The following is a 22,560-nucleotide window of genomic DNA, read 5'->3' on the forward strand; positions in this document are numbered from 1 at the left end:
GGGGCTCTGAAGACCTTAGCTTAAAAAATCATATCCTATATAGTAAAGACATTTTTTAAAAAAGCATTCCTAAGAAAGTAACCATTGGTGCTTAGCTACCTTTTCAAGAACCTCTTCCAAATATAGTTACTGTCTATATCTGTACAAAATAGTTTCTTCCAAATTTATAGCTTTTCACTGACAAATGCCTTTCTTTACTGTGCTATCAGATCCTGGGCAATTTTCTGGTATCTAGAAGTTAGTGCCTTTCCTCCTGAGAAAGAACCACTTACTCATTTTGGTTTTTCATGTAGATAGTTACAATTACACCTCTCATCAAAAGGTTATTCTTAAGGTCTCAACCGCCAGGAAAAATACAAACATAGAATAAGTTCATAATTGTAGGTTAGTTATTTTGTGTATGCTATGACTTTGACCCTGAAATAGTATAGGCCCATAATTTGTACCAAACAAGGCATAACAAATAAGATAGGGCAATGGGTCTCTTTTCATAATTATTTATTTGCGCTAAGTGATATTAAGGTTACCAAAAATAAAAATGAACTGGGAATAAAACAATGTATCCTTCACAATAGGATACAGTAGCTCCTATCAGCAACAGGATATAAGCCATGAATTGTTTTCCATTAGTAGATATAGATTTGCATTGTTCCTTCTCTACTCTAAACCCAATTGTAGATGTGTGGTAAAGTGAACAAACAAGACAGCTATGAGAAGGCAGCTCTCATACTTCATTGAGTGTAGTAAAGGTCAGAGATCTAGAGTGTATTTCCCTTTCAACAACATCTTACTGGAAAAATTTGGCCATGCTCTCAAAACGTACTTTTAAATTTTAGTCTTTTAAAAATCATAAGCAACAGGAATAGCAAGGTACTCCTGGGATGTGATGCCAATGGCTCAGGCCTATAATCCAAGCTACTCAATCTTAGGGTCATTGTTTGAAGCCAGGCAAAAAAATGCCTGTGAGGCTCCATTTCCAAAACAACCAGCAAAAAAGTGGCCTAGAGGCCTGGCTCAAGTGGTAGAGTGCCAGCTTAGCAAGCACACAAGGTGAGCAAGTGTGAGGCCCTTCATTCAAACACTGGTGAGGAACAGGGGAGAACAGTCGTGGTTTTCTCTTTTTTTTTTTTACACCCTTCCCCCCTCCCCCCCCCAAAGTTGTAAAGTTTGTTTTTTGACCTAACGATTTGTACATCTCATTGTTGCAATGGGTCCACCCATATCCCTATTTAAACGATTTGTTTTTCCCCTTCCCCTCCACAAATTATACCAACATCAAATACAGTGAAAGCATGGGTTATACTGTGGGGGAGGGACATACAAAGCAACAAAGAAATAATCTTATAAATATGTTAAAAACAATTGCATGAAAGCAAAAACATTTGAATACTTATCTTGGGGTTCATTTCACCTAACATCAACTTATCTGACCTTGTCTGCTTGTCTCAGACATATACTAGTTATTGCAAATAAGGGAAACCACGGGACCTATGTTTCTTTGGGCTTGGCTTATTTTACTTAATATTATTTTTTCCAAGTCTTTCCATTTCCTAACAAATGGGGCAATGTCATTCTTTCTGATGGAGGCATAGAATTCCATTGTCTATATATACCACATTTTCTTGATCCATTCATCTACTGAGGGGCATCTGGGTTGGTTCCAGATCTTAGCTATGGTAAATAATGCTGCAATAAACATAGTTGTGCTGGTAGCTTTAGTATGTTCTTGTTTGTGATCATTTGGGTAAATACCCAAAAGTGGTATTGCTTTTGGGGATTGCTCCCCAAAAGGGGAGCTCTATGGGTACTCTTTTGAGGACCCTCCATACTGCTTTCCAGAGTGGTTGAACAAGTTTACGCTCCAACTAACAATGCAGTAGGGTCCCCTTTTGGCCACATCCCCTCCAGCATCTGTTGTTATTAGAGTTCTTGATTATAGCTTTTCTAACCAGGGTGAGGTGGCATCTCAATGTTGTTTTGATTTGCATTTCTTTTATGGCTAGAGAGGTTGAACATTTCAATTGGCCATCCTTCTTTCCTCTTCAGAGAAGTTTCTCTTTAAGTCTTTAGCCCACTTATGTATTGGGCAGTTGTTTCTTTGAGGATTTGTTGTTGGGGGATTTAATTTTTTGAGTTCCAAGTATATTTTAGATATAAGACCCTTGTCGGTTGTATGGCTAGTGAAGATCTTCTCCCAATCCGTGGGCTTTCTATGTAGTCATGGTTTTCATTGGCTACTAGCAAGTTTATTCAATTTTTCATTCTACCTTTTCCTCATACTGCTCAACCATATTTTTAGGCTCCTTCTTATAACTGTCTAAACACATTCTGGGAAAAGGTCAGATAAAAATAAATAATATTAGCATCAGTTTTCTAAAGCAAAAGCTACTTACTTGACATACAGAGAAAGCATTTAAGGACCAGGAAATACACTTTAAATCACCTTCACAGAGACTAGAGGTGAATGAATTTCTGAAGATGCTAAATATTCTTGACAAAAGCATTTGTGTTAGTGCTTTGAATCTATGAATAAAAGATTCCGAAGACCATATGGGAAGGGGAAGATCAAGGAGGATGTTGTATTAGACAAAATGAGACAAACAGTCCCCCCTGGCATCTCCATAAATTACACAGGAAGCCTGACTTCTGTGGAGGCCCATCCCACAACAGGTGTCCTGGCAATTGAAAGCAGGTACCAGAATAGAAAGATTTTCTAACATCTAGGCTGACATTTATTTGGAAAAGAGAAAGTAACTGAGATGAAAAGAGTTAAATGGCTAAATACAACTCTAGATTCTCCTCTGAAGTCAGGTTCAGGATAGAGTTTACAGGAAATTATCTTTGTTCATGCTCTTCAAAATGTTATTGATTCACTCTAGTCTATTCTTTTAAAGCCATACAAAGGTGAAGATACAGGAAATTTAAAAATTTAAAATAAAAAATATAGTTTATATAAAAGATGTTTTTTTTTTACATATGAGTTAAGCAACTCATTTAAGGCTAGACCTAGTAGAGAGAAGGAAATGGTTCCTATATGTCTACTTGTTCCCCATTCTGAAAACTAAGCACAGCACCAACACTAGTGTAAACTGTAGAGATCCATAGAGTGGCACACTTCTGTCCAATACCCTTCAAACTCATAATTATTAGTAGTTTGTTTTGATGCACATAATCTCAATTTGTCTATTATTTAGAATTTAAAATGCTTAGAAGAGTCTTTGTAAAAATAATTAATAAACGTTTTAGTTATACATTTACTCCCCCTGAACTATTATCCAGTTCAGAAATTCCAAGGAAATGATGGGGCAAGCATGACACCATACACCTATAATCCCAGTGCTCAGAAGCCTAAGGCAAGAAGACTACAAGTTTGGAGACAGCCTGACCTACATCGTAAGGACCTTAGAAAAACAAGAACAACAGCAACAACAACAGGGAATTTTTTTAATTCACATACAATTCTTTCTCTACACATAGAGGTAAATCAAATGTAATGTGTCTAAATAATTATATTTACTTTTCTGCCCACTGAATAGCCAGAGTAAGGTTTAACTTTTAATTTTTATGGAAATTAAAGTTCCTTTGATTTTGAAAAATAATTATATTCCAATTATGAAAATAAAAAAGAAGATAATACATGCCTTTGACAGAAGTTTCTCCTTGTGATTCCATTTTGTTTTTGCTTCTTAGATGAGCACAATAGAGATTTCAGTACTTTAGAAAGAATGAATTAGAAGTGGTGCTGTGGCTTGAGCACAAAGAAGCTCAGGATCAATGCCCAGTCCCTGAGTTCAGGGCCCAGGGCCAAGAAAAAAAAATTCTTGAGTGTTTGCTGGGTGCTGGCACACCTGTAATCCTAGCTACTCAAGAGGTTAAGATCTGAGGATCACAGTTAGCAGTCAGCCCAGATAGGAAAGTCTGTACCATCAGAAAACTGCAAGTAGAGCTTAACTCAAAGTGGTAGAGTGCTAACCTTGAGCAAAAAAACCACAGGGACAATACCTAGACCCTGAGTTCAAGCCCCATGATTGGGGGTGGGAGCTGATGAGATGAATTTACATGTGGGTAGGGCACAGTCCAGTATCATCAAACTGGGAGAAAGCCTAGCTAGGTACACAAGCAGACAATCAATATTCAGCAAAGCACATACTATGTTTCTATATGGTAAAAGGTACAGAAACATATGGAACATAGGGAAGTGGATTTAGACTGTTTTCAATTTCTTTTGAAAATGCCCACAGATTGTTAATTAGTTTCACACTTTCATACCCATCCTATGTCTTCACCCAGGTCACATATAACTGTACACAAGTTATAAGTTACCACCCAGAAGAATGAAACAGGAAAAAATATCCTACTAGAAATCATCATCATCATCATCATCATCATCATCATCATCATCATCATCATCATCATCATCATCATCATCATCGAACAGCATTTTTGATACGTAGTGGATGATAAACATTGTTCAGTGAAAGAACAGGAACCCTCCATGGTGAGCAAGGGAAGTGGTCAGCTGAGATTCTTTATGTTTTCCAGCTTCAATATCTAGCATTTTTCTTTGGAGAAATATGAATCCAAAAAGGAGCATGAGTTTACAAGATGACAAGGAGTTAGTTAACAGCTTAATCCTCCCACATTCTCTCGAACATTTCAACCTCTAAACATATCTCTAATGTACTACTCTGTTCAATAGTATCTTCTGCCTTTGTACTTATGTTCATAAGAAATACAACAGTTCCACTTACTATTTAAAAGTCCTCACTGAGAAGAATGTTACTCAGAAAATAGATACATATGTATATTTTGTTTCTCTTACATACCAGTTCTTGTATTTTGGTTGGTCAATTTAATTTGAATTTTTTCTCTGGCTCAATAACATAATATGGATGATGTAGCTAAAACATAGATCAACCGATAATTGGCTGATAGAGATCATAGGATCCTAAAATAATTGCCTAACCTTCATTTTTCTGAGAAGAAATACCCTCCCTGTACAGTTTAAATATAATGCAAACATTGTAAGCTATGTGTGAACCTGGAGTGTTAAGAGGAAGGTCAGTGGGATACTTATGTCTTCTAAACTACTTTTTTTAATATCTATTTTTTATTGTAAAGATACTGAACAGAGGGGTTACAGTTACATGAGTGAGGTAATGAGTACATTTCCTGTTGAGCAGTGCTACCCTTCCTTTGTTTTCCTCCTACAGTCCTTTCCTTCCCCAGCTCCGTAACTTCTCTCTCCCCTCCCTCCCTCACCCCCCCAAGCTGTAAGTTCATTTTTAACATAGTATCTTGTACATCGCATTGTTATAATGGGTCAACTTGTATCCTTGTTTCAGCATTTTTTTAAACTTCCTTTCCCTTCCCCGAATTAGAAAAATGTATATAAAAGATGCAGGGCACTGGAATCAAATACAGTGAACAAGAGTTATACCATGGGGGAAGAACATATAAAAGAAACAAAAAAAAAATCACAGAGTACATTATAAGTACATTAAAAACAACAGCAACAAAGATAAAACCTTTATGTCCCTATCTTGGGGTTCATTTCGCTTAACATCATCTTATATGATCATATGTACATAGCTTTTGACCTTTTCTGCATGTCCTAGACATTTACTAGTTATTGCAGCTAAGGGAATCAATGAAGCCTATGTTTCTTTGGACCTGGCTTACTCCACATAATATAATTTTTTCCAAGCCTTTCCATTTCCTAACAAATGAGGCAGTGCCATTCTTTCTAATGGAGGCATAGAATTCATATATATACATACATATATATGTATATACACACACACCACATTTTCTTGATCCATTCATCTACTGAGGGGCATCTGGGTTGGTTCCATATCTTAGCTATAGTGAATAATGCTGCAATAAACACAGTTGTTTTGGTAGCTTTAGAATGGCCTTGTGATCATTTGGTAAATGTCCCAAAGTGGGATTGCTGGGTCATAAGAGACTTAAAGAGAAATTTCTCTGAAGAGGAAATAAGAATGGCCAATAGACACATGAAGAAATGCTGAACTTCTCTAGCCATAAAAAAATGCAAATCAAAACAACATTGAGATTCTACCTCACCCCACTTAGAATGGCTATAATCAAGAAATCTAATTAACAAGTGCTTGGGGGGATGTGGCCAAAAGGGAACCCTAAACTATTTTTATAGCACACCAACAGAAAAAACGCTATTGTTAGGGGAAATGTGTTAAAAGCTTAAAATGTGTTAAAAGGTTAAAAGATGCATTTTGTAAGCTGTAAGACTTTTCTCTTCTTCAGTTTTTAGTGTTTTTCTCCCTATTTAACAGAGGAGTAACAATAGCAGAGTAGAAATATCTATGCAAAAACAGATTAGATTGATTTGTTATTAAATAGACTGTGAAGCCTCAGGGAGACGAGCTATAATAACAATCAGACACTACAAAGTCTGGCAAACTTGTCAGTTTTTTCCTTATTTTCTCTCTCCCTAGGCAGTCATGCCATGTTCATTTTTGTGGAAAGTTGATTAACTACTGAAAATGAACAAATGGATAGTCCTCACTTTTACATAGATAATCATATTTTCAATTTCTTTTCCCATCTATCACTGGATTAGAGCAGTGGTTATCTGAAGGGTTAAGGAAACATCTCTACACATGACTTTTTCTGCTCTTATCCTGTTGATGTATAATGAGAATTCAAGTTTAACACCAACTTCCTTCTCTTCCATCAAAAAGATTAAAATGCTTACAGGAGAGAATGGCAAACTCCTTCTACATAATTAACCACAAAAAGTACATGAATGGTAGTACAATCATTTTCTACAAGTCTTGAATTAGTATTTCTGTGATGTTTTGTACCATGAAGAGCACACAGAAGCACATAAGCACACACAAAGGCAGCCACATCAAAGTACACACATAAGCAGCCCAGAAGCATTTGCACATGGGACAACAAATCGTGGAAGAGGGGGGATTAGAGGCTGGGTTATGGCTGTCTTGGAATAGTCTTGGAATAATTAGCATAGACTCTGTCTGGGAAGTGAATGCCACTGAGGCAAGAGGGAGGTCATGAAAATCAGGAGACATTTTCAAGAATGTTCAGTGCTAACATGGGCAGAAACTGGTTGTGGTAGCTTATGCCCACTCAAGAGAGTGACTGGGAGGATTGTTGTTTTAAGTCAGCTGTGGAAAAGCTTAGTGAGACACCAACTCAACCACATAGATGTGGTGACATCCTAATTGTCAAGCTCAGCTACATAGGAAGAATCAGTAGGAGGATTGTGTCTTGAAGCTGGCTCAGGCAAAAAGCATGAGAGCACATCAGAAAAATAAGGCAAAAAATAAAACAATTAAAAGTGAGGAAATAGGTCAAGCATTAGAGGGCCTACCTAGCAAGTGCAAGGCCCCACGTTCAAACCCCAGAACTACCCCAAACACAAAAACTCACTCAAGAATAGACTAGAGGTAATTCCATTAAAGTAAGAAAAATATAACATGTTCTTAATTATATGTGGAAGTTTAAAATTGTATCTCAAAGAAGTGGAGGGTAGAAAGGTAGTTATCAGGGTCCGGGAGGGCGGGGAGTGGGGACACAGAATGTTTATGTGTACATGGGCACCATCTATAGATGAGTAACTTCTCATGGTCTACAGCACAGTAGGAGAGCTTTGATTAACAAGAACGAATTGAACATTCCAAAGTGGCGAGTATAGAGGAATGTAAATGTTCCTAACATAACAAAATGATAAATGTCTATTGTAACAAATATGCTGATTATTTTTATCTGATCATTACACCTATTCAAGTACTGAAATGTCATACAGTGTTAAATAAATTTGTACAATTACAATGTATCAATTAAGGTAAAAATATATTAAATAGGAATATTACTGTTATGTTACTAGTAATATTGTAAAACTTCAATAGAGAATGACTACACCATATAATAAGTTTAAGAATTACAGGTATTTAAAAAGTGAGCCAGTTGATAAGTACTGGGTATTTCAGACCTGTAATCCTAACTACTAAAGAGGCTGAGGTCTAAGTATTTAGTTCAAAGCCAGCCTAGGCAGGAAAACGTCTGTGAAACTCTTATCTCCAATTAGCCACAAAATTCAGAAGTGAAGCTGCGGTTCAAGTGTTAGAACACTAACCTTGAGCAAAAAGAGCTCAGTGACAGTGCCCTAGGTTCCAAGTTCAAGTTCCAGTTAAAAAAAATGAGCTAGTATCTATGAGTGTCAAAGAGAAAAATCAAGGTGAAATTATACATAAATTATACTATTTGTATATATTTAAGAACCAACATAAACTATTAGCCACATTTATGTTATGATTTTCATATATGTGTTTATATATGCATGTATATATATATATATATATATATATATATATATACAATAATAAAGTTACACAAAGTAAATCACAAAATGACACTCTAATGGTTAAGCTATAGAGAAGGGAGAATGGGTCAAAGGATATTGCTGTAGTATTTATTTCTTTTTAAAAAAATGAAGCCAATGATGAACTCTCAGTAATTTTCAATTCTGGGATGTGAGTACTTAAGTTTTTGCGATATCATTCACTATACTTTAACATTTCTCAAGATAAAAAGGATTAAAATATACAGGCAACCTCAAAATAATAGTCTAAAGAAAATATAGTATTTAAGAATATTGCTCTTGCTTTGATATATCAAACTAATGATTAATTCCTATAAAGCTACAAGGCAAACTTTTTTTTTCAAAAAGTATCTTCAAATTTCCTATGCAGGCTATATTAATACTTAAGTCTTTTATCAACATGAACACATGCTTTAAAAAACTTAAAGATTAAAGGGTGAAGGCTAGTAATATGATTCTTATTTTGATTCAATAATTCATTACTATTAAATAATTGAAGACTGGTAATTACAGAATGTGAACCATGGGAAATTGCTGGAAATGAAATAATGTTATTCTAATTAAAATGGTTCTTTTAAAGATAATTAAATAATGGCATGGTACATATATTTTAAATGCATGGGTCTCTGAATTTTAACAAGTAAATTTTCCTCTTCATTAATTAGAAAAATTAACATGGCTATGTTGTCTCCATATTTAACCAAATATACATGGTAGTCCTGAAATAATCTGAAACTAACACTAAATCCAAAATTGTTTTTTGTAGTTCTTCTCACCTATAGATACTTAACATTTTAAATGCTTAGTCTAAGAGATAGCTAACTCATTTTGGAATTATTCACTATGATTAAATGATTTTTTTTCTTTTTTGTGCTGGACGGTCCTAGGGTTGAACTCTTGGCCTAGGTACTATAACTGAGCTTTTGCTTGAAGACAGTTCTCTACTCTTGAGCCACAGTCCACTTCTGGATTTTTGGTGTAGGTAATTGGAGATTAGAATCTCATGAAATTTCCTACCCAGATAGGCTTCAAATCAAAACTCTCAGATCTTAGCCTCCTGGGTAGCTAGGAGTACAGTTGTTAGTGTCCAGCTTTATTCCATTGTTTAAGGACAGCATTCAATAGACAATTTTTGTGTGTTTACCAGTCCTGGAGCCTTGAACTTGGGTCAGGGCCTGAGTACTGTCCCTGGACCTTTTTGCTCAAAGACTACTGTACCACTTGAGCCACCAGTTCTAGCTTTCTGTGTTAGCAGGACCTAAAAATCTCATGGGCTTTCCTGCCCAGGCTAACTTTAAACTTCAATCCTCAGATTTCAGCCTCCTGAGTAGCTAGGATTATAGGCATGAGCCACTGGTACCTGGCTAAAATCCTTTTTCAAGTATTTAGTATAAAGTCTGAATTTCACATGTTTACAATTTTAGCTTAAAATAAGGAAATCCAAGCTGGGTATTGATAGCTCACTTCTGTAAACCGAGCTACACAGGCAGAGTTCAAATCCAGCCCAGGCAAGAAAGTCTGTGAGATTCTTAATTCCAATTAACCAACAAAAAAAGCTGGAGGTGGAGTTCTAACTCAAGTGGTAGAGTGCTAGCCTTGAGCACTACTTTAGCTCAGAGAGAGAGTCCAGGCCTTGAGTTCAAGTCCCAGGACAGGCACAAAAAATAAAAAATGAGAATCCAAACTTACACTGTTTTAACTTCCTTGGGGTCACATGTCCTAGAAAAGTCTTAGCTACACAAATTTAAATCAAATACATAGAAATCGTTGCCACTCTGGTTGATGTGTATCTCCCAGATGAAACTGGCTTGTGCCTGGAACAGCAATGAGAGCACTAACTAAAAACACCTGGAAAACTGCTGCACAAAGTGTCCCAGATGAGTGACTGCTGGAGAGCTGCAGGTCAGGCAGACCCATTTCCTATCTTTCAGAAAGGTGACACTTTATTTCACTGTTTATAACAGGAATTATATTAGAAAAATACAATGTTACTAAAATTTGCTCACAACAATATCCACTTCATAAATATTCACCATGGAGATCTCAAAGAGTGTCCCTGATCATTATATACACATATTTAGTGGTTATTTCCTCATTTTGTCTGAATTAGAAATGAAGTCAGTTTTTTTAATTTGTTTAACCATTAAGAGAGTCACTAATGACCAAATCTAATACTATGAATGAAAACTTGTAGTGAACGTTATAGGACATGCTTTACCTACTGTAAATTTAAAAGTAAAACAGCACAGACAACTAACAGCAGAAAGTAAGGAAAAGAAGGTGAGCCTTTGTGAGCTAGTGGGATAATGAGTGAAAAGGTCCAAAGAAATCTGTATGCTCTCCATGAGCCCAATCCAGGAACACTAAGAGCAAAGCCTGGACATTGCTCCCTCCCAAACTCCAAATTCAGCAGCATTCCTCATAAATCCAAAGCAACAAAGAAAGTATGATGTAGTCACACAATGGAATATTACTTGGAAACAAGTGACATGGAGACACATGGATAAATCTTACCATGCTAAGCAAAAGACCCAAAGATCATATATTGCATAATACTATGAGTGGGAAGGGTTTTTTTTTAAAGGGGGATTGATAAAAAAATATTCTAAAATTAGGCAGTGGCAATGGTTAAACAAATCTAAAATACTCAAAATACCAAAATTTGAACTTCAAAAGTCTAGATGTTAAGGTATATGAGAAAGTGTTCATTAAAACTATTTTGTTTAGGCAAGTAAGAGTACTTTAAAGTCAAAGTCACATAGTTCTGAAAGTGGTAAATTAAGTAAAAAAAAATTGTCCAGGGACATTCATTCAGTCTTTTCAAAGACTCTTCATCTTTAACGAATATATTATTCGAGGAAGTTCATTTCCCAATAACTTAAAAGCATTTACTGAAGAATCTGATCCATAAAAAAGCATTTTCTGTTACTCTCAGGCCTAAAATACTTTTTGAATTTTTAATGATCACTGGAAGTCTGATGGGCAGGCACCAGCAGATGACGTTATAAAATGTGAAAAACAAAAAACCCTGAATGGCTATAGGGAACCAAATCTTTTCATTAAAAATAAGTGGAGGAAGGCACTGGTGGTTCATGCCTGTGACCTAGCTACTCAGGAGGCTGAGATCTGAGGATCACAATTCAAAGCCATCCCAGACATGCAAAGTCCCTGAGACTCTTTATCTCCAATTAATCACCAAAAAACTGGAAGTGGTGCTGTGGTAGAGTGCTAGGCTTGAGCAAAAGAACTCAGATGGTGTCCAGGCCCTGATTTCAAGCCATAGGTCTGACAAAAAAAAAAAAAAAAAAAAGTTTTACTGCTGATTAGCTTTCCAAAGTTATCAATGTTACATGGTATTAAAATGTCCATGTTGTAAATCTCTTTTTGACTCTGATATAAAGAAAAACTTAGTGTATCATCTTAACAAGTAAAAGCACTACGATTTGCAACATAAAACATATAGAGCATGTTTATGTATTTGTTTGTTTTTCTAAACAAAGGGTAGAAACTAAAATGATTTTCTGGACAAGATTTTTCTGGGTAAGACTCCAAGTCTCTTACCAGTAATACGTGTGAAATTCTGCACTAAGCATTTGAGAGACAGTTTCAAATTTTATTTTTCGGTCATGGGCTTGAACTATGGATCTGGGCGCTGACTCTCAGCTCTTCAGCTCAAGGTGAGTGCTCTACCACTTGAGCCACAGCACCACTTCTGGTTTTCTAAGTTGTTTATAGGAGATAAGAGTCTCATGGAGTTCCTGCCTGGGCTGACTTTGAACCATGATCCTCAGATCTCAGTCTCCTGAGTTTCTAGGATCACAGGCGTGAGCCACCAACGCCGGCTTTCCAAAATTTTAAGATGAACATATTGATATTTACTGAATCTTGCATTCTGGGTATATTCTCCTAGCCTCCATGGTTTTGTTACCAACAAGATGAACCAATAGCTTGATTTCTTTGCTTCAATGCAATATGAACACAGGCCATACTTAGTACACTAGAAGGCTGTTTTCCTTGCTACACCTATCTGGCCAAGTCTTCTACCTGCAGTGTACATGCCATTGGCAGGCTACAGCAATTTCTATCTGATGCCAAATTGCATCACTAGGCCTCCAGCAATTGCTTCCTTGGGAATTTTGTTGGCAAGTAGGAGTCATTGGAGGTTGATTAAGGAATAGGCCTATATATCAAAGTGGAAGTTTAGGCACAAGATAAAAAGCTACTAACAGCGAAATACCTTAAAGAAAAAGTAGTTGCCAAGAAAGAAATGCAATGAATGTTAAAAAGCAGTTGCTTCATATTTAGAAGGTCATAGAAATGTTATCTACATTGTATGTGGTGGTAGTCACAAAACTGTACACCAAAGTATCAGTTAAAGTCTTAAAGGTGCTGTTACAAATGAGTGGATTTTATTGTAATTTATGCTTCAATAAACCTGGCTTGAAAGTACAGTAGGCATCTGAGAGTTAGAAATCTCTTTATTCCTTCTTCCACTTTACAAAAAATCTAAGATGACCATTACTTAACACTATAGTAAAACAAAAAACAAAAAAACAAAACAGACTAAGCATATGGCCTTTCCCCCCACCACCCGCCCTGCTCCAATGACTTTGGGTGCATAGGAGGCAGAAACAGCCGCATAGAGAGGTTAGTAATGCACCAAGTAGAGTTTTACTATCCTTGTAGCCCCTTAAATCTAAGCTCAAGGAGTGAAAGAACTGTCTTCCACTGATGATACCGAGGAAGTAAAAGACCAAATGTCATGCTCATCAAAATTTGGATTTGAAGGCTAGCAACTGCCTAGTATATGGGAAACAGGAAGTTTAGATGGCACATTTCTCCTTGTGTCTCCTTGGGAGATTTTCCTGAGGTAAACTGCATAATAGAGCATTCCCTGGGGATCATTTCTGTTACTAAAGCACATTCGCTATGTGCCCAGTAGACTGCAACACAGACCATTTCACATATCAGCACTCACTGCCATCCTCCATGACTCTCAAAGGCTCTGAAGAGAGAAATAGTCATGGCAGGCTGCCTGCTTAGTGGACCTGAAATTGATCCACCTTGGGACACATGCTAGGCATCATCCTGAGTGAAGCTCAGTGTTGGAATTGGCCCCCTGTAGAATTACTTTTAGCTAAGGTGCTACTCTGTCCATTTATATTCCATTTAATGTCAGAAATACCCCTATCAACCTGTTTTTGTAATTGATTGGCTAGAAACCAATGAAGATGCTACTTGCTTCATCTGTCATCTTTTAATGGGATCAAACAGGAAAAACCCTTAAAGCCTCAGCCCTATTAGGGGAGAGCAGGGAGGTAGGGTGTGGGGGGTTGGTTGTGAAGAGTCCTCCTGAACAACTTGGTTTGGTTTTATGTTATAGACATGTAATTTATAGACATGTAAGTTTATTAGTGCTTTTGTCTTTGGCATACCTACTAGGATAACAGAGCAAAAGTGGCTCTCTCTCTTACATGAAGGCCATATGACATAACACATTTTTGGGGCACTATTTTAAACTTGACTTCATCTTATTTTTTTTAAGTTTTAGTCTGCCCCTTTCCTTAATTTCTCCACTCTATTTTGAATTTTTATATATTTTTAAAGATGTTTCAAATAATTTGGGATAAAGTGAAACATGAAAACACACATATAGCAAGAATATATTCAGAACAAATGTATAAGCTCACATTTAAGGCTATATAAGGTTGTAGTAATGGTCTAATACAGAATCTTTGGATATTATATTAATATTGCTAGATAATATTTTTGTGAAAAATAAAACAATTGAAAAAATCACATAAGAAATAAGGTTTTGTGACTAGAAGACAACTGCTTCTAAAAAATTTATTAATAGAAAAATCTAAGTAAGTTCACTTTGTGGCACACCGCAAGTGAATTGAAAGTGAGAGAACCAAAGTGCTTGTTATTAAAGCCACTCGGTATAATGTAAGACTCATTTATGAACTAGATCCTTCTTCCACTGCCTTGTTGTTCAAAGGGTGGGGACAATATGGCAAAAACTTTGGACATTTGAAAAGTCAAAAACACTCATTTTACTTTTTCCTTTGAAATTCTTCCAGATCCCCAAACAATATGAAAAATAACTAGTGGGGCTGGGAAGGTGGCTCAGTGGTAGAGCGATTGCCTTGCATGCCTGAGGCCCTGGGTTTGATTGCTCAGCACCACATAAGCAAAAAGAAAAAAGCCGGAAGTGGCACTGTGGCTCAAGTGGTAGAGCACTAGCCTTGAGCTGAAGAGCTGAGGGACAGCCCCCAGGCCTAGAGTTCAGGCCCCACGACTGGACCCCCCCAAAAAAAAAGAAAAAGAAAAATAACTAGTTATAAAATTCTCCATTGCTGAGTGAACTCACTACATTAAGAATGAGCAAAATCCAGCAGGAAGCTTCATAAGTAGCAATTCTTCTTTTGAACTAATTAGAAATGGCTGACAGGAAAGGGGATGTAAGGTGGTAAAAACCAACTTTTAATTTTTTCTTTTTTTTATTGTGAACATACTGTACAGAGGGGTTACAATTACATGGGCAAGATAATGAGTACATTTCTTATCAAGCATTGTAGCCTCCTCCTTTGTTTCCCAACTTTTAATTTATATCCTTACCCTGTGGCTCTAAAATGGACAGTTAGAGGAACTGCAAGAAACAGAGTAGAGGTGTGTCTCTCAAGTCACATGTTAAAATATTTTCTCTCCGTTTGCTAGTACGCTATTTTCTAATAATTCCTTGCTGGAGTGTAGATGTAGTAGTCATTGAGATGAACAACTGTGTCCATAGTCTTCTTAGGGCCATGGAAAAGCTCCTGAAGGTGTGATGAGAACAAGGACAAGGAAATGCAGATACAAAATAGATCATCTAATGGCATAACATCATCTGATGAGCTCCAAACCTACACTAAACTTTATCATTCATTCAATGACAATCTATCTGGGTGACAGGGATGTGGAATAGGAAAGGCCTCACCACATAACTGATAAGCTGATGTGGGCCCAGAGAAACAATTCTGATTTTCATTGAGAGAGAGAGAGAGAGAGAGAGAGAGAGAGAGAGAGAGAGAGAGAGAGAGAGAGAGAGAGAGAGAGAGAGAGAGAGTTTTCTCTGAGGAACTTGGAAAAGGTTATAAGGAAAGATTCACATTTAGTTGAAGCATTAAGAGTATGTGGGAATCTGGCATGCCATGGGAGTAAGACAAGCCAAGTGGATCAATTACCATTTCAACTACAGTTTACTAAGATTACCACCGAAATTACCATTTCAACTAAGAGCTTATTACAGTTTTTCATACCAATTGGTAAATATGTTGGGAAAATATATCAGACCATATTATTATTTCCTTTGTTAATGCTAAAGCTGTAGATAAGGTAAAAAAAAATACTGAACAGAATTAAAACTAATGCTTGTTTTGCCAATTTTCTTCATTTCTTTGATAATTTACTTCATTGACATATAATTTATAATTTTATACCTTGATTATTATTATTATTATTATTATTATTTCTTTTTGTCAGTCCTAGGGCTTGAACTGAGGGCCTTGGCACTTTCCCTGAGCTTCTTTTGCTTAAGGCTAGCACTCTACCACTTGAGCCACAGCACTACTTCTGGCATTTTCTGTATATGTGCTACTGTGGAATCGAACCAGGGCTTCATGCATACTAGGCAAGCACTCTACCACTAAGCACATTCCCAGCCCTCCCCTTTTTTAAACTATAAAAATCTGCCTATCTAGAAAATCGATCTAGCAAAGTGATCACAAAATTTTCTATTTGGTTTTAAGGAGTTATTGACTTTTCTATGCTTTATGCATTAATGAACACAGCAATATACACAAATGTCAACAATTTATATGACTGTCAAGAGCTAGAAATGAAAAATTCAGGGAAATACAATTTGCAGTGTGATGGTTTAAAATTCATACCAACAAGCATCATGAAAAGAGAAACTGAAGACAGCATTCTATTCAGCGAAAAAAAGTTTTAGATTTTTTTTCCCTATGAGTAACAGAACACACTGAGAAGTATAAGAATTACGTGGTTATATCTATTAAAGTGCAAACAAACCAAGTTTAAAAATGTAAGCAACAGAAATTTCACAATACACTTTCTAGAAATGTGTAATTACTAAGAAAGAAACCCACAGATAAGATAATCAGCTACTTAACTATTTGAAGTATGCCATTGTAATCCTATAACGGTCTTTTAAAGAAGAATCAGAGGCCTAATTAAGTGTGTTTTTCAGTCATACACTATTTATATATTACTGTATACAATTTACTATATTTAAATTCCTGATTTTTCATATAGTAATCAGTAATTATATTCTAGAAAAACTCAACTAAAACCTGACATTTAAAAATACTCCTTAGTTAAAAAAAAATCCACATCCAGTTTTCATAGCACCAGTCAACAAGCTTGACCAAACAGCTAGTAATTAACTGTGAAATATCCATCAACTGTGTCTCCATACAAGACGTAAAACTTCTGTAGGCAATATAGCTTCTTTTGTTATTGAAGTTAACCAATAAAACATAAAACTCTTTAGACACAGACTGAAGGATAATCAATATTGTAAGAGGCTTCTCAAAATTAAAATAAATTGACCTTTTTGTTGTCAAACTTGGGAGGCACGTTAACAGGACAACGCTAACAGAATCATGTGCTACTTCTAGGACAACATAATAAGAAATGTAACTTGAGATGTGTAAAGAAAGAGCCACTGGCCCGTACCTGGTGCTGGCGATGCTTGGTGATTCTGCTCCAAGCCTACATCTTTCTAGCTGACTGGCAACAATCTGCCTTTCCACTTCCAGTTCTCGTGTGAGTCGTTGAAACTGAAGCTCCTGTGATTCAAGGGAATAAAAGGCATGTAAAGCAATGTAGTTTGCTGCTGAGACAGATATGAGAATTAATATATGTAACAGGAAACACAGGAACGCACCCATAACATAGATCTATACGTAGTGAGGCTTTGTTAAGTGCTAGGTCTGGATGATATATTTGTGGCTATTTTTAACTTAAAGGCACCAGAGTTACCAGGTTGGTTTTTTTTTTTTTTTTTTTTTTGTATATGATTTTATCTTAACCACAGTCTTTTGTTGTTTTGCCATACTGGGGTTTGAACTTAGCACCTCATGCTTTATCACTGAGCCACACCTCTAGCCCTGTTCCCCTTTACCCTTGTTATTTTGAGATTAGTGTCTTTCTCAGTCATGTGCCTGAACCAACACCTGCCTGCTTTAGGTTTCCCAGGATTGCTGGCTTCACAGGCATATACCTCCATGTCCTGCTTCCCTCCATGTGGATGAAGGCTCATAGACTTTTCCCTGGGGCTGGTCAGGAACAAAGGGCCTCCCAATCCTCAGCCTCCCATGTAGGTTGAGATGACAGGCATGCACCACTGCCTGTGTCCAGAAGCGATTTCTAGAATTTTCCTGTCCAGACTGTCCTCAAACCAGGTCCTTCCCATTCTCAGTTTCCCAGGTAGCTAGGACTATAAGTATAAGCCAATGGGCACCCAGCAAGTATCAATCCTTTAAATAGTGTTTCTGTGACATGCCATATTAAACTTGAGGTTTGCAGAGACTTCACTTGAAGAGCTTATGGAAGCACAGCAACCCATATGAGGTCCTTCCTCCTCATTGGCTGATTTTTCCTCATAATATAATGTATGGAGAAACAGCATTCAAAATAAAAAACAAAAGTAAATCTCCATGATGAGAATCGCTTTGCTATGTTTGATAGAAAGCCATTTAACTAAAGAAAAACCCATTCCAGTCCCACAGAAAATCTTGCTATATTTGTCTACAACATAATCAACAAAATTTGGCTATATTCACAAATGTATTCAGGAGCAAAGGAAGAGAGAAGAGAAAATGAAAGAGAATGAACTACAACATGGAAATGTGCTAAAGCTGGAAAGATGTCTAGATAAATTATATTCGTCAATCTATGCTACATCATGAAGGCAAACAAATTCTATTATAAGAATAATGCTTGAACTTTATTTGTACTTCTTCCATTGTTAGCTTGATGGGATTCTAATAAATAGCCTATCATGCAATAAAGCATCTGAATATCAAATCGCACACATTCTGAAGGCTTTAAACTACAGATCCTATCTCTAAGACTATCTCAAGATCCTCTGTATCCTATTCTCTCCTGATAAGTCTATTCAAGGCAAATGCCAAACTTTAAGCAATTCAATTTGACAATGACTATTGATTCAAAAGACTAGGCAAATGAAGCCTATAAACTAATCAGAAATAAAACTAAAATATCATATGTATTCATTATAAAACTTTGAAGAGAATATTAACTTCCTGTGGAATTAGGCACATGTACCATCTGTTTGAAAGCACTGGGTTTGCAAAGCCCACAAGCAATTTAAAACAAACAAACAAGGAAAAAAAACAACCTCTGAACCCCTTATCACCTTCTAATATTCAGATTCATTTCCTAATGAACCCAATCGGTATACTCATATTAGACAGGGCATAGGTGAATATTACGTGGCTTATTAATACTGCACAGTATGATCACACTAGGTAAGAAGGGCCAGGCTTGCCTCTGCCTAACAATTCCTAGACTGCTGTTTCTTAATAAAAAGAACCAGTTAAAAAACAAAAACAAAAACAGAAATAAATGGTGAAACATTCAGACTTAAGCTAAGACAAATTTATCAAACAGCATTATACTTTTCTTGCACTATTTCTTTGCTCTTAAATGACATATTTTTGTGCCAGGTTCATTCTTTTATTCAGTTTACTTTATTATTAAAAACATAAAGTTTGTTACTGTTTAAATGACCTTGCAAACAACATTGCAAGGAAATGGCTGGAAAAAAATCTTGCTTAGAGGCAAAGGTGGACAGTTTCCTATAACCCTTTTCCTTAGCAGAGACAAGTGACTTTAGCACAGCCTAGAAGTTGCACACTGTTCTAGACTGTGGTAGACATGGAGGTTTCTGACCTTAAACTGGAAGCTCTTTTATCTCTCTTCTTCCTTCCTGCAGCACTCCAATATTAGGTTTCAAGGTGAAGATCCTAATTACCTCCATGCAAACTGCTTGTCTATGCAATATGTGGTTTCTTTATCTGATCAGTTTTATATTCCTGAAAGCTTAGTCTTAAACTCTATTCTTCACTCCTGGAACAAAGTAAGCACTAAATGTAGTGCTTAGATTAGCCTGTTTTCAATTAGAAGGCACCTTGCTTTAAACAGCTACAGGAACTATCCACAATTGAGCTGTTAGGAAAGCCTGAGTTCGTAAAGAAAAAGAAAAAGAAAAAGAAAAAGAAAAGCCTATGTACCTGTGATATAATGTTCCTATTTAAATCAGTATTCTCATAAACTAAATAAAGTTCACATTGTTCTCCTATTGGCTATAGAGTTCCTGGCATTAAAGAAATCACATTATTATTGCTGTGTGTGTGTGTGTGTGTGTGTGTGTGTCTGTGTGTGTGTGTGTGTCTGTGTGTGTGTGTGTGTGCGCGCGCGAGCGCGCCAGTCCTGGGACTTAAACTCAGGGTCTAGGTGCTAATCCTGTGCTTTTTTGCTCAAATCTAGCACTCTATCATTTATGCTCCACTTCTGGCTGGTCTTTTGTTTTGGGATTTTTTGGGGGGGACAAGAGTTAATTGGAGACAAGAGTCTCATGGACTTTCCTGCATAGGCTAGCTTCAAACTGTGGTCCTCAGATCTAAACTTGAGTAGATAAAATTATAGGTGTGAGAATACAGAGAAGTGAAGTTTTTTCTTTTTTTATAAAAAAACACCAAAAGTATCCTAACTAATGTGTGTCCACACTTCTTACGAGTTTTGTTAATGTAACAGAAATCAGAGCACCAAAAAAAGAAAGAAAGAAAGAAAGAAAGAAAGAAAGAAAGAAAGAAAGAAAGAAAGAAAGAAAGAAAGAAAGGAAAGAAAGGAAAGAAAGAAAGAAGAAAGAAATCAGAGCACTAGGTAGCTAAAAAGTATGGGATTATGCTGTAGGTAGTAGCTCACGTATATACTCCTAGCTACCCAGGAGGCAGACATTTACAGAATCATGGCTCAAGACCAGCCTGGACAAAAAAAGGGATGTGAAGGGTAAACAAAGAAGGAGACTGCAATGCTTGATAAGAAATGTACGCATTATCCTGCCCATGTAATTGTAAGTGTACAGTATGTTCACAAAAAAAATAAAATTAAAAAAAAACAAAACAAACAAAAAAATTAGTGTCATACCATCTCAACCACAAAATTGGGTACACACCTTAAAATTCTGGCAACACGAACCTAAATAGTCGAGTCATGGTTTTAGACCAAAAATTTTAGTTAAAGGGCTGGGAAGGTGGCTCAGTGGTAGAGCGATTGCCTTGCATGCCTGAGGCCCTGGGTTCGATTCCTCAGCACCACATAAGCAAAAAGAAAAAAGCCGGAAGTGGTGCTGTGGCTCAAGGGGTAGAGTGCTAGTCTTGAGCTGAAGAGCGGAGGGACAGTGCCCAGGCCCAGAGTTCAGGTCCCACGACTTGCACCAAAAAAAAAAAAAAAAAAAAAAAAAAAAAAAAAAAAAAAAAAGTTTAATTAAAAAATAACCAAGGGCTGGGAAAGTGGCTCAGTGGTAGAGTGCTTGCTTTGCATGCAAGAAGCCCTGGATTCGATTTCTCAGTACCACATACACAGAAATGGCTGGAAATGGCGCTGTGGCTCAAGAGGTAGAGTGCTAACCTTGAACAAAAAGAAGCTCAGTGACAGTGCCCAGGTCCAGAGTTTAAGCCCCAGGACTGACAAAACAAAAGCAAAAACAAAAACAAACAAAAACCCTAAAACAAAAAGGGACATGGTTGTGGCTTAAGAGGTAGAGCATTTATCTAGTAAGCTTGAGGTCCTGAGTTCAAAACCCAGTATTGCCAAAAGAAAGTAAGAAACCTGGATTCTTTAACTGTTATATAATATGTATGAATATTTGAAAGTAAAATATATGCTTGCTTTGGTGTAAAATGATGACTGTTGCCCTACAGAATCTAAGCTGAACACCCACCCACATGTGCCTGGCACCAGGGTGGAGGATGAGGATATAAATATTTGACAATTTTGTCTCTACTGGCTTCTTAGATTGACTGATGAGGAAGTATTTTGCACTAAGATAAAAACATGTTATGATTTCCAAAATAACTCATTAAGATGATTATGCAGAGATATAAATCTATATATTTAAATTTTTTTATAATTTATCCTCCAAACATAGACTGTGAAGGCTGATCCTTAAATCAGAATCTAAAACTGGACATGTGAGTTATAGGGAGATCTTAGGTTTGTTCTCTTTTGAGAAAAAAAAAGTGGGAAAGGAGGAATTAATGTTAGAAGTGCTTTTCAATAATTTTGTGGGGGGGGGGAGGCTGGGAAAGGAGGTGAAGGGTAAACAAAGGAGGAGGCTGCAATGCTTGGTAAGAAATGTATGCATTATCCTGTCCATGTAATTGTAACCCCTCTGTACAGTATGTTCTCAAATAAAATAAAATAAAATAAAAAAATAATTTTGTAGATCAACTTTCTCATACTTTGGCAAGCAAATCCACAAACTTATAAAGAATGTCAAGTCTACGAATAAGCTCTAAAAAACAGAATCAGTTCAGATATATTCCACAGGCCTTATCTATCTTTACTTCATCTTCCTCATGTAAACAGTGATGACTGACTGAAAAAAGGACCAGAAGAAAAAACAAAACAAAACAAACAAACAAACAAAAACTAAGCTCCACTTTCTTTTTTTTTAAATTTTATTTTATTTTATTTGTGAACATACTGTACAGAGGGGTTACAATTACATGGGCAGGATAATGCGTACATTTCTTACCAAGCATTGCACCCTCCTCCTTTGGTTTACCCTTCACATCCCTTCCCAGCCTCCCCCCTCCCTCCCAATCCCAATCCTTCTCCTTCTCCCTCCCCCTTTACTGCCCCCCCCCACCGACATTGTAAAGCTCGTTTTGGACATGACCACTTGTACTTCTCATTGTTGCAACAGGTCCACCTGTATCCTTAAACAACTGGTTTTTCCCCATCTCCTCCACAAGTTATACTGACATCAAATATAGTGAAAGCAGGGGTTATACTGTGGGGGAGGGACATACAAAGCAACAAAGAGATAATCTTATAAATGCGTTAGAAACACATCTAAG

General features: G+C 36.6%; 1 protein-coding gene across 11 annotated transcripts in view; it reads right to left on the reverse strand.

Moving 5' to 3' along the window:
* Pkp4 (plakophilin 4) overlaps nt 1–22,560 on the reverse strand; it is a 219,247-nt gene that overhangs the window by 84,984 nt on the left and 111,703 nt on the right. For all 11 annotated transcript variants that reach the window (XM_070022741.1, XM_070022754.1, XM_070022736.1 and 8 more), the window contains one exon: nt 17,126–17,238. In XM_070022741.1, the coding sequence (XP_069878842.1) occupies nt 17,126–17,238 (113 nt within the window). The remainder of the gene's footprint in view (nt 1–17,125; nt 17,239–22,560) is intronic.

The sequence above is a fragment of the Dipodomys merriami genome, unplaced genomic scaffold (genome assembly GCF_024711535.1).
Source record: "Dipodomys merriami isolate MVZ:Mamm:240054 unplaced genomic scaffold, mDipMer1.0.p SCAF_1, whole genome shotgun sequence".
Taxonomy (NCBI): domain Eukaryota; kingdom Metazoa; phylum Chordata; class Mammalia; order Rodentia; family Heteromyidae; genus Dipodomys; species Dipodomys merriami.